This window comes from Chlorocebus sabaeus, chromosome 26 (assembly GCF_047675955.1).
Source record: "Chlorocebus sabaeus isolate Y175 chromosome 26, mChlSab1.0.hap1, whole genome shotgun sequence".
Taxonomy (NCBI): domain Eukaryota; kingdom Metazoa; phylum Chordata; class Mammalia; order Primates; family Cercopithecidae; genus Chlorocebus; species Chlorocebus sabaeus.
The window spans coordinates 18,613,331-18,631,063 of NC_132929.1; the positions used below are offsets into that span (position 1 = coordinate 18,613,331).

Genomic DNA, 17,733 nt, shown 5'->3' on the forward strand with positions numbered 1-17,733 from the left:
CGGGGCTGGCTGTTGCACAGGCCCACGGTCAAGGCCTCGCTGGGTCCTCAGCCCCGGCCGACAGGCCGGTTGCTGGGAGGCGAAGTGCGGATCACAGCGCCTGGGGAGGCCCACCTTGGCTGCCCGCCCTGGAGCGACCTGAAGGGAAGGATTCGAGCTGGGAGTGCGGCTGCCGCGGGTCGGACGCCCCTCTGGGGAGACCAAGGACCCGGGAGAGAGGTAGAGGGGAACAGAGACAGCCACCAGCTTCTATCTTCTGCTGTAAGCACATTCCTTCAAGAGTTTCAGTTTTCTAGATCCAACTGGCACCACTCCAGAGAAATTATAAAGTTAATCCAATCTTTCATTTTGACTTTTTCTCAAAGGCCGATTTTTCAATCCCTTGGCCGAGCAGTACCTATCGGCTTTTCAGCACTCACCATCAACTGACCATTTAGGACAGAATTATTTCTAGGAGGTTCTTAATAATCTCCAAGTCACAACCCTTAAAGTGCCTCGGGCCACCCTGCACACAGAATCTCTTGTATGTAGCTTTATTTACTTAAATGGGTTTACATGAGGTTAATATTTCAACTACTTTGCAGTTTAGATGTCAGTAAGCATATCATGGTTAGCTTCTGGGAGCTTGAGGGGTTTTTTTCCTTTTTTTTTTTTTTTTTTTTGAGACAGGGTCTTGCTCTGTTGCCCAGGCTGGAGTGCAGTGGCGTGAGCAGGGCTCACTGCAGCCTTGGCCTCCTGGGCTCAAGCAATCCTCCCAACTTAGCCTCCCTAGGACTACAGCCCAGCTAATGTTTTGGTGTGGAGGGGGCAGCAGATCCAAAGTGCTTGGATTATAGGCGTGGGCTACCACGCCCAGCCTGAGTAATTTGTTTTAATCTCCTTTACTTTAATTTTATTTTGAGATGGAGTCTCGCTCTGTCGCCCCCAGGCTGGAGTGCAATGGGAGGCCAAGGTAGGCGGATCACGAGGTCAAGAGATAGAGACCATCCTGGCCAACATGGTGAAACCGTGTCTCTACTAAAAATACAAAATTTAACTGGGCGTGGTAGCTCGTGCCTGTAGTCCCAGCTACAGGAGGCTGAGGCAGGAGAATTGCTTGAACTTGGGAGGTGGAGGTTGCAGTGAGCCAAGATCATGCCACTGCACTCCAGCCTGGGTGACAGAGCGAGACTCCATCTCAAAAACAAAACAAAAAAACCCGAGAGAGCATTTTGGAGGTTGCTGTTTAGTAAGAAATCAAGCAAGGGAATCCAGGCGGAGAAAACCAGATGGCACTAACATTCCAGGTCAAACCAAACCAGGAGGGGTGAGGCAGTGCCCTTGTGAATGCCTCCTGAGAGTTCCTCTGGTTCAAAGAAAGTTTAAAGGTGGAAAGATGAGGGTGGGGGTGCAGGAATCTCTCTAGTGGTAGAAGGGGTATTTCCTACGGAGAAGGAAAAAGCACCTCCAGCCAGACAGAATAATGGACTAAAAAGGAGTTTTTAATATTTTAATTTTATTGGAAGAAAACATCTCCTAACATCCTTGCACCCTGGTTTTCACCTGCAGGGACACTGAACGCCTAGTTTCTATTCAGTCCTGGGCTGCTTTTTCCAGGGAACTTCTAGATGTGGCACTGCATTTACAGTAACACTGTCTGCTCCCAGTTGATCTTTTAACATCTGGTGTATTCAATAACTTTATTAAATTAGAAAAATAATATTTTCCACTTTTGAAATCCAGACCATCACACAAATAGAACTAGATTTTGCATGCGGAATGAATATTTTATTACTAGGTTATAAAAATAAAATACAAAATAATTTTAAAACAACTTAAAACACTGTACAAAGCTTTAATATGATACAAATGGGAAAATTAAATAAATAATTACACTTTTCTGTACAGGTGGCCTATACAAAAGCACTCCAGGTTTCTGCCAATACTCTGTCCTTGGTTGCCTGAGCAAAATCGTATAAAGGGAGCTGCTTGGAGGGAAAGGAACACAATGAAACACCTCTGGAGGTATTTCAAAGAGTAGTTTCTCATCTCTCTGATTTCAGGAAGAGGAGAAGAGAGGGAGAGAAAAGTGGAATTATTAAAGTCATCTAACTCATTGGTCTTGTTCAACAAGAAAGAATTCTGGTTTGTGGCTGAATCTGATTTAACAGCTGCCAATAGCTCATTACTTCTAAGATGTATATCTAATTCAAAACTAGATGCTCCCCCTCTCCCTCTTTTTTTCCTAAAAGCTGGGAACTTGTAAGTAAATGGCCTAGTGAAATAGACACTGGCTATTTTAGAAAAGGGGTCAGAAGGTGGACCAGGAACTATGTATCAGGGAGAAGTAAGCGAGGCACAAGCCCAGGTCATCTAGGCTGTGTTTATTCAGTCCACCCAATCCAATTTCAAAGCCCCAAGTGGGCCAGGGTTACCTTTATCTTCCCACCTTTGTATTTCCGAAAGCTTTCTCACCTCAGTGGACTACTTTGTCTGATGAATAGCTCAAAGAGGACATTGTTTTGGAAAAAGTCCCAAGGGCTTTCCCCTTCCTGGGTAGCTCCCTACCATAAGTCAAATTCAAGTTCTGGTAGCCTTGTCTACCCCTTGTAGGCGAGTGAAGAATGCCCACAGAGTCCGGATGTGGTGAAATGCTGCGCATGGATTCCTCAGGATTTAAACTGCATATTATTAGAGAAAAAGAGCATTCTATGGCAAGGGTAGTCTATATAAAAACTTGGTTTACTCAATGTTTTTAATTAGGCGAGTGAACACTTATGTACATAATATTAAATAATATTAAACTAATAAAAAGAGAGGTAAAATTCCTATCCATTGTAATTGTAAAATTATGTCATCAGCAAATTCTATAGTCACATGGGCTCAAAGATCTGCCTCATCCACTCTTGTTCCCTAGGTCAAGGAACCCTGAGCCAGGGTACCTGGGAGGCATGGTCAGCATCGCCAGTGCACATACACTCTGTGCCCATACCACCACTAACGCGCCCAGCTGAAGCGGAGGCAGAAAACCGTTACGCTGCACGAGGCCATGAAAGGAAAGGCTCCACTACTTTTACATGTTACCTTAAGACCAAAGATCCAGAAAAGTCTAAGGCAATATGCTACTCATTACTGAGTCATGTTACTTTTTTACTATTCAGTGTCTTGAGACTGTGTGGAAATTCAAGGTGACCTGATCTTGTCACATACTTTAATTTTCTTTTTTCTTTTTTTTTTTTTCTTGAGACGGAGTCTTGCTCTGTAGCCCGGGCTGGAGTGCAGTGGCCGGATCTCAGCTCACTGCAAGCTCCGCCTCCCGGGTTCCCGCCATTCTCCTGGCTCAGCCTCCGGAGTAGCTGGGACTACAGGCACCGCCACCTCGCCCGGCTAGTTTTTTGTATTTTTAGTAGAGACGGGGTTTCACCGTGTTAGCCAGGATGGTCTCGATCTCCTGACCTCGTGATCCACCCGTCTCTGCCTCCCTAAGTGCTGGGATTACAGGCTTGAGCCACCGCGCCCGGCCCATACTTTAATTTTCTGATCCAAATTTGCTGAAAGGGAATAATTAAACATTAAGCTTACATATTTTTTTAAGTAGGAGCAGACAATCACAACTGAATTAGAAGACGTCTTAATGGGCATAAACTTTATTTTTGTTTTACTTTTTTTTTTTTTTTTTGAGATGGAGTCTTGCTCTGTCGCCCAGGCTGGAGTGCAGTGGCCGGATCTCAGCTCACTGCAAGCTCCGCCTCCCGGGTTTACGCCATTCTCCTGCCTCAGCCTCCCGAGTAGCTGGGACTACAGGCGCCCGCCACCTCGCCCGGCTAGTTTTTTGTATTTTTTAGTAGAGACAGGGTTTCACCGTGTTACTCAGGATGGTCTCGATCTCCTGACCTCATGATCCGCCCGTCTCGGCCTCCCAAAGTGCTGGGATTACAGGCTTGAGCCACCGCGCCCGGCCTGTTTTACTTTTTAAAATTTCTGTGAGCTGCTCTAGAAAACGAAAGGGCCAAAACTGTACTGTCATAATTCCATGTTCAGTCAGGGGTTTCTCAGAATTGCGGTGTGCAGCATCCAGACTCCCCTTTATGTGGCTAGGGATCCCTGTGCCATGTCTTGGGCTTACCTAAGAACTATAGGAATTCCCCATGTGCCTCCTACAGTTTTTCTAGCAGTGTGGATAATGGACTCTGAAGGTTCCTGAGACTTTGTTAAACTTCTCATAATTCCAGAGGGAAGGCCAAAATATTAAGAATACTCAATGACAGGCTAAGTTTCCATCTACTTCCTTATCTCAAGTCACACACCAGAGTTCCACTGAGTGAGGACAGGGAAGTGGGATGTCCCAACACCCTCTTAGGGTTTTCATGCATTAATCCCCCTATATGGGCTGATGGTTGGAACTGCCTTTAGTTCTCTAAGTAAAGGTCTAAAAATGCACCTGTGGTTTCTGAACTTGGGTATATGCTGATACATAAGGACTACCATAGAAGTTACATGTCTTAATCCCATAATACTTTCATGTGGTATCATTCTGCTAATACATTGTCTACAGAGCCAAACCCCAAGTTACACAGCGCAACAGTACTTGTCAACCACCCCATCTCCTCAGTGACACAGGTGCTAAAGTACCTCTCCCCTGAGGCAAAGTCCCCACACATCTGTGGTAAGTGCACATAAACAGAAATGGGCAGATTTTGAAAGTGAATGCAAACAACTTAATTCCAAAATACATAAACATGACAGAAGTCTAACATATGCCATGTTTTGATCAATATAAAGGAATATGTTTTTAACGTATAAAAAACTTTGATCTCCAAGACTAAATCTAGACTTATCTACAAATAAATAAATTTTCAAACAGCCAGGGGAAAATGCATTTTTTCCCTGAGTCTCACTAAATCGTTCTGAATTCTGCTTCTCCTATCACGAATTCCTAATGTCATGTTAGAATGTAGAATTGTCTGCTCTTGGGAAAAATAAAGCATCTGTTTTTAATTCAAAGCTCTTGGGTATAGAAAAACTAATTACGGTTTTAGCTATCTGTGTCTGAGTTTGTAAAACATGCACCAATGTACACTTTCTCCTTGTAGACTGAATGCAACTATAGAAATATTAGCATAAAAAATATGTGGCCTGGAAGAAATCTCTGATGATGCTGAAGAACCTCAAGTTCCCATCATGGCTAGGAGTCAAGAGAAGGAGACGCTGCACACCTAAGTGCCGAATTAGCAGCCGAGGCTTTAGTGTTTGAAAGCAAATAATATAAAGTGAGTAATGACTACAGTGGGTGTCAATTACCATTTTGCTACTTATGTAGGACTCGATTAACTTGGCAACTTCTACAAAAAACATTCACGTCACAACATGCAACTTAGAAAACAGTTAATGTAACTGTGCCACTGTCAGCAAGGCCAGCTTGCATACCAGAGTTAAGAATGAGAGTACCTGTCTGCCTAGGGCTTAACATTCAAAGACATTTATAATCTGTGTTTTAAGGTTAAATTTTATATGACCCAGTTTTCCTTCTTTGTTCACTATCCACTAAAATTAAATGCCTCTATGCTGTGCAAGAAATCACAATGTATGATTTTACTATTTCAACCAATCCATAGACCCTGGGGATTTGGCAGCAGAATTCAGGAGAAATGCTACCTAAAGTGATTGAGCTGTTGCTCATTCTACCTTCTGTTCCATTCAGGTACTTCCAGGGACTAACAAGGGAAGGCGAGGGCAGCTGTGACTGACTAGGTAACCGGCTATTCTATTGTGACACAAGAAACCAGGCAGTACTTGATTTTCAAAAGATAATTTTAACTGCTGCCCTATACTACTTTTAGCATAGTTTGGCTTGACCTTAATAGCCATGTCCCTCATCTTAGGTAGAATAACCAAATCAGTTTAAAATTACTTGATCTATGTCACTGAAACCTGAAATATGCCATCACTAAGAGAACCCCCAAATAAAAAATAAAGAACTAAAAAACACAACCAAACCAAATCAAACCAAAAACCTCATTCTCTGTATCATACTTTAAAACAAAAATAAAAATCCCTGCGTCACAGGTGCTTGCTCAGGGCTGCCAACTTCTGTTTTTCGCCTGACAGACATCTGAAAGTACAAACTATGCTTGTAAAAACCAAATATAAATCTCTACATAGGACAGTACTTATAAACGGACCTACTGATACCACCTATGATATAATTAGTCTGTTTTCTTTTGAAAGTATCAGAGCAGAAACGTCTTTGGTTAATTCTTTCCTCTACATGCAAAATAAAATATTCTTACACGATGAGACTGTTTATCTCTGGATCTTGATGAGTTCATCAATGCCATTTAGAAAAGGGGACAACACACTGGAAAAGCTGAGATAAAAATGGAAGGAACCAAGAAAGAGAGAAAACATTCAGTTGCCACGTTCCCATCGCTGTCAGTTCCAACCGCCGGCAGAGAAATGCCAATAAGAAATAAAATCTCACACACATACCACAGTTGTAGCCTCATCAGCTTTTCCAATGATTACTACTAGCATATTTCTGACTAAAGGGGTCGGGATTTAAAGCTAGCTACTTTTAGCAACAGAAATATGATAATTTCTTCATTATTCCCCCAACCCCCTGCAAAAAAAATGAGATGAAAAGAGGAAAGTAGAATGGCAATTTTTAAGAAATGTTTCTAAAATCTGTCAGACTCATCATTATCATCCCAGTTTATCCACTGTAACTATAAGGAGAGAACTATGTGATTAACGTGACAAATCTTTGAACCAGTATTACAAGCATGTCCCCATAAGTTTTTCCCTATTAAAATCTTTTTGAAATGAAAATTAAATTAAATAACCTATCTTGGCTTGTTAAATACTGCCAACCCTTGCATTGTACACAGGGAAGGCAAGAAGACTCTGAGGTGTCACATGCCAAGAACATATTTTCAGAAAATGAAGATAGGCAAGGCCCAAGTATACATGAGGCACACAATAGAAAAGGAATTTCGCCATCTGTGATCTCGAAATTACAAATGGAGAATGACAAAGAATGAGTCTATATAAGGATATGTCTCTCTATATATTTATAAATATTTATATAATTTACCATGAAGACATGCAAGTAGTGTTACAGCAACTATTATACAATATAATACAGAAGGACTGGTCTTCCAATATTACAGTTGCTTTAGATAAACAGCAAATATGTCTTATCTATTGCATTCCTCTGTAGTGTTTGAAACTGGAGAGAAATTAAGATTCCACACTATGCTACATTTCTTATAAGAGACGTTGTATGCCTCAATAGTGTTCTGAGTTTGTTTTTTTAAAAAGCTTAACACAGATAAAGAGAACAAGAGAAGTTCAGTGCAGCTTCAGGGCAGCTTTGATGCAGCATTAGAAGATGTTCACTTGGGGAGAAAATGTATTTCTTTCTTTTTTTTTGTTTCCCAATTCAACTGTGTTAGGTTTGGCAGCAAACACAAGGTCAAACAGAAAGCACAGATGTTTGCTAGAAGGCAAATTTCAACAGCAAGCAGACCAATTTACCTGACCTTAATAAGGTCTTTACAACACAAAACACCTAGAGAGTATAAAAGAGCCCATTTTAAAAGTCTGGTAGACTTTTTGCCTGATTCCTATTAAAAGAGTGAGATTAGAACAAGTATCTTTCTCTTTACAGCTTCATGAATTGAGATTATATGAAAATCAGGCCAAGAAGCCCAAATACTGAACTAAAACACAGGAGAAGCAGGTAATAAAACATTAAAAAAGAAATATTTAGCCTAAATTTATTTCCCCAGATATTAATTCCTTATTGGCTAAATGTAGAAAATACAAAGTTTGAGGATTCTAAGCCTCAATAATATATCTAATTGATTTCTAAATCTCAAGTCACATTCCAAAGCATTGCTTCCCTTGTATCATCTTGGAGGCTGATACCACAAACAGCTGGAACCCAGAAGACTTAAGGAAGCAGTTCACTCTGGTCAGTTTTCCTTCTCAAGTTTCTAAAGGAGGACACTTAACAGGGAGGAAGGGGCATCTTCTATCTTGAAGGCTATTACCCCACACTTACTTTCTCTCCCTAAACACTAAAGCCTGCAAAGTAGCTCTAGTTAGACTTTTCTTTCCTTTACCTAAGTTTCTTATTTTTCATAATAAAAATGTAGTAGGTTAAGACCTGTTACTCTAAAAAAAAAAACAAAATCAGGGACCTGAAAAAAAGTAATTGGATTTGATAGTACAATTAGGACCATAAAATAAAAGCAGAGAGATTGAATCAGATGAGACATATTAAACTTTAAAAAACAATCTGAACTCCAGGGAGGGTACTAGGAATGAGGCAAAGGAAAGGTGTTCATTCCCAATGCACGAAATAAACACACAAGCCAAATATACATGAGTACTGGCTCCCTGGCAACAGACTTCTTACAAAATCTAATATCTGATCAATGACTCTCCAGGGTGGGAAAGTTTTGGATGAAAATATCAAACAAGAAGTTTCACTTTTGCTATATAATCTTTGAGTTGAGGCTTAAAAAAATTAGGCAACCCCCCTAAAATTCCATTCTATCTCCTATCCTCAACTCTTTTGTTTCAAAGGCAGCTTAAAAAATGAGAGCTCATTTTAATGAGTTTCTCCCCCTTGGATTTTTGCTCTGTTTTTCCTTATTGTACAAAGACATTGATTCCTAATCTGCTTGCTGCCTGCCTTAGGTAATTCCTTGTCATGTATTTATGTCTTCTTATAAATAATTGATCATGTTACTTTCTTTTGCAAGAGAAGATCAACACTGATTTTTTTAAGTAGACAGTACAGGGACACACATGCATCAGGTTTAGGAGGAAGATCTCACACCTTTCAAAGAGATGCAGCCTGGCTCCTATCTGCTGAGTTTACTGGCTGGCTTACTCTTCCCTGGGGGGGTTTTAGTGCTGGCTGAGTGGTGGTGAAGGCTGCCGGATCCTTTCAGGCCATTCTTGCTGGGTTTGCAATGCTCCTGTTGGCAGGACCTCCTGGAGGAGGAAGATCCTGAGTGGCTGGGAGGTGACTTGCTTCTCCCCAGATGTGGGGATGAACTCCTCTGGTCATGGTGGGGCCGTCCAGCCCTAGATGGTGAGGAACTAGACGTGCGAGGCAAGGATGAGCTTCGAGGAGAGGCACTGGGACTCCTGCGAGGGACAACTGGACTCTTGGGTGGTGTTTTTGGATTGTGAGGAGATCCTGGACTCTTGGACTGAGTAGTGCTCCGGGGTTTCTGAGATCCATTTTGAAGAATTTGGGCCAGGCGGGAGAAAAGGTCTGAGTCGGAGTTACTACTCCCTAGGACTTTGTATCTGCGTAGCCTTAAAAGAACAGAGAAAATATATTTTTATTTTAATTCATTTCAAGTGTGCCTAAAAAGTCACAATGTCCCAAAATCATAATGTGAATGTGTAGAAATGAGAAAATAGACTAACAGGATACAGGGTTACTCTACTATATACTAGTTGTATGACCCTGGAGAAATTCTTTAATCTTTCCCTGCTTTCAATGGGAATACTGTCTATCTCATAGGGTCACTGAACAGACCAAGGGCAGTGACCCAAGTACTTAGATGAACATCTGCCCTGAAGAAGCCCTTAAATGATATGAGTTCCTTTCCTCCTACGCCATGTTTTACTCTGCTGATTTTCAGATGAATTTAATTAACTGTCTCTAGCATGTTAGTACATAAGACAGACAGTAAACTATATTGTGTAAGGATGCTAGGACAGGAATCTTACAAACACAAAATCCCACAACCTAAGTGTTTTTTTTTTAATTTTCTTTTTTCTGCCAAGGCTCAGTCACCCCTAAGTCTTCAACATGAACTACACTAAGCAACAGGAGGAACTACAGATAAATGTACATTCCACTCATTTAATAATTTCCAAGAGAAAAGAGTAGTCATTGGTTTCTGTGGAGCTCAGTTTGTATTCCTGTTAATAGCCTGGGATTAAGGAGGGTGGATGCTGGAACTGACTGCCCCCCACCCCCTCACACTGGCAACTGAGCTTGGGCCTCAAGCTGCACCTGTAGTGCACACCTGGCTAATTTTTGTATTTTTTGTAGAGACAGTTTTGCCACATTGCCCAGGCTGGTCTCAAACTCCTGGGCTCTAGCAATCCTCCTGTCTCAGCCTCCCAAAGTGCTGGGATTACAAGCATGAACCATAGCGCCTGGCCCTTGGGCCTCAGATTCTAAGAGTATTCATATGAACAGCAAATGTGTTTCTTGTCCTAAATGTCTTTCTGATTTGGCCTAAGAATCAAAGAAAATGGAACATATAAAAGTGTCTTTATGAACTATAAAGCAGTAGTCCCCAACCTTTTTAGCACCAAGGACCAGTTTCGTGGAAGACAATTTTTTTCCACGACGGGGGGAGGAGGGGCAAGGATGGTTTTGGGATGAAACTGTTGCACCCTAGATCATCAGGCATTAGTTAGATTCTCATAAGGAGCACACAACTAGATCCCTCACACACGCAGTTCACAATAGGGTTCTTGCTCCTATGGGACTGTGATGCCACTGCTGATCTGAGAGGAGGCGGAGCTCAGGCAGTAGTGCTCACCTCCTGCTGTGCAGCCCTGGGGCCAGGGGCCTGCTATACAGCAGTCTACAATATATTTTAGTGGCAATGCCAAATTATGTAGTGAGAAGGACCCTAGGGCCCCTGTAATAATAAAATTATGCTAATAGAAAGTATACAGCAAAGGAATAGACAAATGAATGGAACAGAGCATTGAATCCAAAAAGATCCCCATGTTTCTATGGGAAATCAGTATTAAGATATCACTAACTACTTGAAAAAAACTTCACATCATATATAATGATAAACTTTAGATAGACAATACATTTATACACAAAGCACAAAACTATAAAGGTACAGGAAATTACCACCTTTTAAAAAAATATTAGGTTGGAAGGACCTTCCTACGCATGATATAAAACACAATTAATAAAAAAAAAATCAGTTCCATGAACACTAAACTTTTGTATCAAACAAAAGGCACTACAATCTGAGTTAAATTCAGACTAGGATAAAATATCTTTGATATAATTTGTAGAGAAGGGGGTTAGTTACAGAAAGTAACCCAGGCCGGGTGCGGTGGCTCACATCTGTAATTCCAGCACTTTGGGGGGTTGAGGTGGGTGGATAGCTTGAGGTCAGGAGTTTGAGATCAGCCTGGCCAACATGGCAAAACCCTGTCTCTACTAAAATACAAAAAATTAGCTGGACGTGGTGGCGGGTGCCTGTAATCCCAGCTACTCGGCAGGAGAATCACTTGAACTTGAGAGGCAGAGGTTGCAGTGAGCCAGGATTGCACCACTGCACTCCTGCCTGGGCCACAGAGCAAGATTCCATCTCAAAACAACAACAACAACAACAACAACAACAACAACAGTAACCCAATAGAATGTTTTGACATGAAGACAGCCAACAACTCATAAAACGATCCTCCCACCTCAGCCTCCCGAGTAGCTGGGAATACAGCTGTGTAGCACCCATGCCTGGCTAATTCTTATAGAGATGAGGTTTCACCATGTTGCCCAGGCTGGTCTCAAACTTCTGGGTTCAAGCAATCTGCCTGCCTCAGCCTCCCAAAGTGCTGGGATTACAGGTGTGAGCCACCACATTTGGCCCTGGAAAGCACTCTTCACTGGTTTACCACCTCCCGATATTTTCCCCTCTTCCTCAAAATATAAACATTCTGTGGTCAAATATATCATGATAATATTTAAATAAAAAGTACAGCATGCAGTGGACACTAAAGCAGTATCTTTACTATGTATGGTTGTACATACCATCAGACCTAGGGAAATCTTCTATAGGAGTTTTTTGGTTTAATTCATTATAACCAAGATAAACAGCACTGTTACCAGGGTCCATTTATCAAATCATGGACCATGTGTTCTTCACTAGCATTTGACATCATATTTGAAGCACTAGGAATCTGTCTCCCCACCTAGGCAACTCCACTGGCAGAATCTGTCTGATGTAATTATTTTGGAAATCTGGAGTCTACCGAAGGCTTGCAACTTCCAGGAGAAGGCTTGGACTGTCAATAACAGTTAATTTTAGTCTATTTCAGATCTTAGCACATCCCCCATTCCTGGCCCTGTGGCAGGCAGTTGTGCACTTATTTCTGGAGCAGTTTGCACACAGCTTACAAGAAGCAGGTGGGCAAAAAGAACCCTGTCCTCCAATTACTGGGAATCTGTGCTCTGATTACTCATAGCTGGTTCTGATCACAGAAGGGCAGAGAAAGAGGTGGGTAGTCATTCTTACATTTTTCCCTATTGTTACAAACTGGTTCTCCTCTGGCTGAAGTAACTGCTACGGGATTAAAAGGGCCAGTGCTCTTTTTTTCTTCCCTCATTTTTCTTTTTTCCCTTCTTCGGAGCCAGATATTAAAGACTTGTGTATTCAAAACCAACCACATATACTGGGGAAATCAGAAAGCTATTATGCTTAGCCAGAAAAAAATACAGGCTTAGAAAAGGTCTGAGACCTTAGGTTTACATCTCAGGGTGGTCCTCAGCACAGGGACAGTCTACAACCATCAAAAAACAAACAAACTAGCTAGGTGTGCTGGCATGCACCTGTAGTTCCAGCTACTCAGGAGGCTGAGGCAGGAGGATCACTTGAGCCCAGGAGTTAGAGGCTGCAATGAGTCATGATTATTCCACTACACTACAGCCTGGGTGACAGAGTGAGACCCTGTCTCAAAAACAAAAAGAAACAAAAACAACCCCCAGCAAATCCTGAGGAAAGGGGAAAATCTTATTTTCAGAGTTACCACATTATTAGATTCAAATATCCAATTTTCAACAAAAAAAAAATAAAAAAAAAAACATACACAGAAACAGGAAGGCATGGTCCATTCAAAGGAAAAAAAAATCAACAGAAATTGTATCTGAAAAAGACCTGATGGCAAATCTACTAGACAAAGATTTTGAAACAACTGTCTTAAGGATGCTCGAAGAACTAAAGACACGGAGAAAGTCAAGAAAACAACATGTGAACAAAATGGAAATATCAATAAGAGACAGAAAACCTAACAAGAACCAAAAAAAATTGGAACTGAAAAGTACAATCACTAAAATAAAAAATTCACTAGAGGAATTCAAAAGCAGATCTGAGCAGGCAGAAGAAAAAAAACAGCAAACTTGAAGACAGGACAATGGAAAGTATTGAGTCTGAGGTACAGAAAAAAAAGGAATAAAGAAAAGTAAACAGAGAGTAAAGGGCCTGTGGGGCCATCAAGCAGACCTGCATGCACACTGTGGGAGTTCCAGAAGGAGAAGAGAGTAACAGGCAGAGAGAATACTTAAAAAAAAAAATGGCTGCAGACTCCCCAAAAGTCGTAAGAGACATGAATATACAACATCCCAGAAGTTCAACAAACTCGAAGTAGGATGAACTCAAGAGACCCACAATGAGACACATTATAATCAAACTGTCAAAAGACAAAGACAGAGAATCTTGAGATTCTCAAAAAAATTATCAGAACACTTCTCACCAGAAACACTGGAGGCTGGAAGTACTTTAGTACTTTAAAGTACTTCTTTTAAAATACTACAAGAACTGTCAACTAAGAATCTTGTATCTGACAAAACTGTCCTTCAAAAATGAGGGAGAAATTAAGACATTCTCAAATAAAAGCTAAGGGAGTTTGTTATCACCAGACCTGCCTTGCAAGAAATGCTAAAGGGAGTCCTGTAGGTTGAAATGAAAGGATGCCACACAGGAACTTGAAGCCATATGAAGAAATAAAGATCTTAATAAAGGCAAACACATGGACAATTATAAAAGCTAGTATTTTTGTAAGAAGTCTATAACTCCACTTGTTGTTTTCTGCATTATTTAGGAGACCAATACTTTCTTTTTCTAACATTGGTTTGTAACTCCACATTTTGTTTTTTACATAATTTAAGATATTAATGCATTTAAAAAAGTATTGGTTTATGTGTTTGAACACACAGTGTATAAAGATGTAATTCTGTAACATCAACAACTGAAAGGAGTGGAGATGGAGACTGAAAGGAGCAGAGTTATTGCATGATATTGAAGTTAAGCTCATATAAATCCAAATCAATGTTATAACTTTAGAACTTAAGTGTAACACAACAATGTGAATGTACTTAATACCACTGAACTGTACACTTAAAAAAGACACAGCCGGGCACAGTGGCTCAAGCCTATAATCCCAGCACTTTGGGAGGCCGAGGCAGGTGGTTCACTTGGGGCCAGGAGTTTGAGACCAGCCTGCCCAACATAGCGAAACCCTGTCTCTAGTTTAAAAAAAAAAAAAAAAATTAGCCTGATGTGGTGGCAGGTGCCTGTAATCCTAGCTACTCGGATGGCTGAGGCACGAGAGAATCTCTTGAACCCGGGAGGCAGAGGCTGCAGTGAGCTGAGATTGAACCACTCCACTCCAGCCTGCGTGACAGAGTGAGATTCTGTCTCAAAAACAAACAAACAAAAAAGTCAAGATGCTAAATTTTATGTCATGTGCATTTTACCACAATAAATTGGAAAAAATAAAATGATTAACCTGGATCAATCTGATTACTTCCACTGCACTAGGCTGTAAGGCCTGGGAAAGGCAGGAAAGAAAGATACTGAGAAGAGGGTAACACAGAAATGATGCCATTGGTGGAGTACAATAAAGCAGATATAGAAATGGTGTCACACACTTAACACAGGGAGAGCACACAGCATTACCTGGCTTCGACTCCCGGCCTCGTGGGTGGCTTTCCTGGTGGTGGCCGAGGAAAGAACTGAGATGAAGTTGAGCTATTGACTTGATCTGTGTTGACCCATGAAACTGGCCTTGGAATTTTGCTCTTTCTAGACTGGGAGATGATGGGTGACAGAAAGCTATCTTCAGCTGACCTACTCAGGTGAGAATCTACTGTCAGTCTTGAAAAGGGAGTGAGCACTTCCTCCTCACAAAAGGTAGCAGGAACAGTAGCTAGTTTCTCCTCTAGCAATTTATCAGAGGCACTTGAGAGGTCACCAAGGAAGGACTTGAATTGTCTTTTTTCCATCAGAAGCTTGACTAGGTCTGGCTGATAAGCTTTCTTTTGGAGGAGCTTTTCTTTTGCAGAAACCGAAGAGGATGATTCCAAAGTTGAGTCGATCTCTTGTGCCAAAACAGGGATTCGGCTGTGCCTAGTTACAAAGGATGACCTAACCATATCCTTCCGGGTTGGGGCACCATGTTCATTCTCTGAAACACAATGAAATAGTTCTCCATTTCTAGGGGCAATTTTCTCTCTCTTACCCTCTTGGTGCAAAAAAGTAGAGAGGTCTCCTTGATGACCCGGCAAGTCTTCACTCATGATGTCATCATCCTTAGATACCTTATTTTTTTGTATTTCTGCCACCTGGCCTATCTGACCTTCAACATGTGGGTCAATGTCTCTGGGAGAAATTTCTGAAGTTCCAACTGTCAGAAGCTTCATTATCTCATTATTTTTGTCTTGATTTGGCACCACACTAAAAGTCTGTGTTTTTGTCACATTAAGAGGTTCAGTAGTAGCTGAGTGATCCTTTTCCACAATTACCAAATCTCCTGGGAGAGAGGAGATCTCAATACAATGCTGCCCTTTACTTAATTTTTCATCTTCATTATCTGACTCTAAAAGGATGCTTTTCTCTTCAGTTTCCCCAGGGAGATTTTCAAATTCTCTCACAACCAGTCTGTTATGATCAGGAAGTTCTTTTGGTCCCAGGTCTTGAGATTTGTTACTTTCTCTAATGTTGGGTAACACGTCATGACCAATGTGATCTATCTGAAGCCCCAAATCTGTTCTGCTTCCTCCACTAGGAGGTTCACCCTCTGTCACAGCCAAGCCAGAGAAGTTTTCCCTTGGAGAGTAAAGTTCCACAGTGGGCTCCATGGGCTGAAGATCTTTCTTCTCTGGCTGCTGACCATAGTGAAAGCTTCCTGAAGTTGACTGTGTAGATGCCACAGAAGGTCTAGGAATTGTAATCTGGAGAAGGGGGAGAAAAAATTAAAATGCAATTATGTAAAATATCAATACAGATGCATGGTGTGAGATTTAACATCTCAAATTCTAATTTATAGGAAGAACACAGATGTTGACCAGGTCTGCCCAACTTATATGAAAAATGAATAATTCTGAATAACAATGAATGACACTTAAGCTACCCTACTCAGAAACTGCAGAACAGTCTCTCCCTGTAGGTTTATCCCTGCCCCTTCTTTGGTGTGCTGTATGCTCTGGAAGGCTAATTTCTACAGATTGCACCATCTGGGCTTCCTTGCTTTCTGATTTGTGGTTAGATCTGCTCAATGGATGGCACCAACAGACAATCAGAGGGTTAGAGGAAAGAGAGGGCTGGGAAATGATTATCCTTACTTCCCCGCTGAGGACTGTGGCACTGGTGACGGCTACATTCCACTATCCTGGCCACAGCTCCCTTCTTGTGGCCTCTCTCTCAGCTACTACCCTCATCAAGTTCTGCTGACACCCACTTCAACTCCCCTTTCAGGACTCATGGTAGGAATGGCTCCCTCTGTTGCTGGTCCCATTGGCTTTCTTAACTCTGCCCATACATCTGTAAAAAATTCCTTACATTAAATTCCTTCCAAGTCCCTTTGAGTATGCCATCTATTTCTTGCCAGAATCTAGATATAGGATTACAGGAAAAAATTACTGGCACATAATTGTTCACTGAAAAACTCCAAATTTTCATGCATTTTGTTGTTTTCCATAAATTCTATTAAATACTAGGATTATTATATCTTCCTATAAGTAAAGACATACAACGATATTTAGTAAGGTTTTATGATTTCTCTAATTTTTTCCTTTTTTTTTTTTTTTGAGACAGGGTCACCGTGTCACCCAGGCTGAAGTATAGTGGTGCGATCTTGCACCTTACTGCAACCTCTGCTTTCCAGGCTCAAGTGATCCTCCCACCTCAGCCTCCTGAGTAGCTGGGACTACAGCATGCACCACCACACCTGGCTGATTTTTGCATTTTTTGTAGAGATGGGGTGTCACCATGTTGCCCAGGCTGGTCTCGAACTCCTGAGCTCAAGTGATCCATCTGCCTTGGCCTCCCAAAGTGCTTGGATTACAGGTGTAAGCCACCACATCTGGCCAATTTTTTTTTTGCAGGGGGGGTGTTGTCTTGTTGTGTCACCCAGGCTGGAGAGCAATGATGCAATCTTGGCTCACTTCAACCTCCGCCCCCTGGGTTTAAGTGATTCTCCCTGCCTCAGCCTCCCGAGTAGTTGGGATTACAGGTGCCCGCCACCACACCCAGTTAATTTCTGTATTTTTAGTAGAGATGGGATTTCACCGTGTTGGTCAGGCTGGTCTTGAACTTCTGGCATCAGGTGATCCGCCCGACTTGGCCTCCCAAAGTGCTGGGATTACAGGAGTGAGCCACTGTGCACAGCCCACACCTGGCCAATTTTTAAAGATCAAGCGGGCCAGGCGTGGTGGCTCACACCTGTAATCCCAGAACTTTGGGAAGCCAAGGCAGGCAGATCACCTGAGGTTGGGAGTTCGAGACCAGCCTGGCCAACATGGAGAAACCCCGTCTCTACTGAAAATACAAAATTAGCCGGGCATGGTGGTGCATGCCTGTAATCCCAGCTACTCAGGAGGCTGAGACAAGAGAATCGCTTGAACTCGGGAGGCGGAGGTTGCGGTGAGCTGAGATTGCGCCACTGCACTCCAGCCTGGGCAATAAGAACAAA

General features: G+C 41.9%; 1 protein-coding gene and 1 long non-coding RNA gene across 8 annotated transcripts in view; one reads left to right on the forward strand and one right to left on the reverse strand.

The window, feature by feature from the left end:
• The first annotated feature begins 10 nt into the window (after window positions 1–10).
• On the forward strand, window positions 11–6,283 carry LOC103245760 (uncharacterized). The gene is made up of 3 exons (XR_502051.3): window positions 11–261; window positions 1,888–2,004; window positions 5,073–6,283. It is a non-coding gene; the product is annotated as an uncharacterized lncRNA (long non-coding RNA).
• Window positions 6,284–7,017: 734 nt separating this feature from the next.
• The window catches only part of TTBK2 (tau tubulin kinase 2), a 180,339-nt gene continuing 169,623 nt past the window's right edge, over window positions 7,018–17,733 (reverse strand). For all 7 annotated transcript variants that reach the window (XM_008016878.3, XM_008016880.3, XM_008016879.3 and 4 more), the window contains 2 exons: window positions 14,721–15,994; window positions 7,018–9,315 (listed from right to left, as the gene is read on the reverse strand). In XM_008016878.3, the coding sequence (XP_008015069.3) occupies window positions 8,853–9,315; window positions 14,721–15,994 (1,737 nt within the window). In that variant the 3' untranslated portion in view covers window positions 7,018–8,852. The remainder of the gene's footprint in view (window positions 9,316–14,720; window positions 15,995–17,733) is intronic.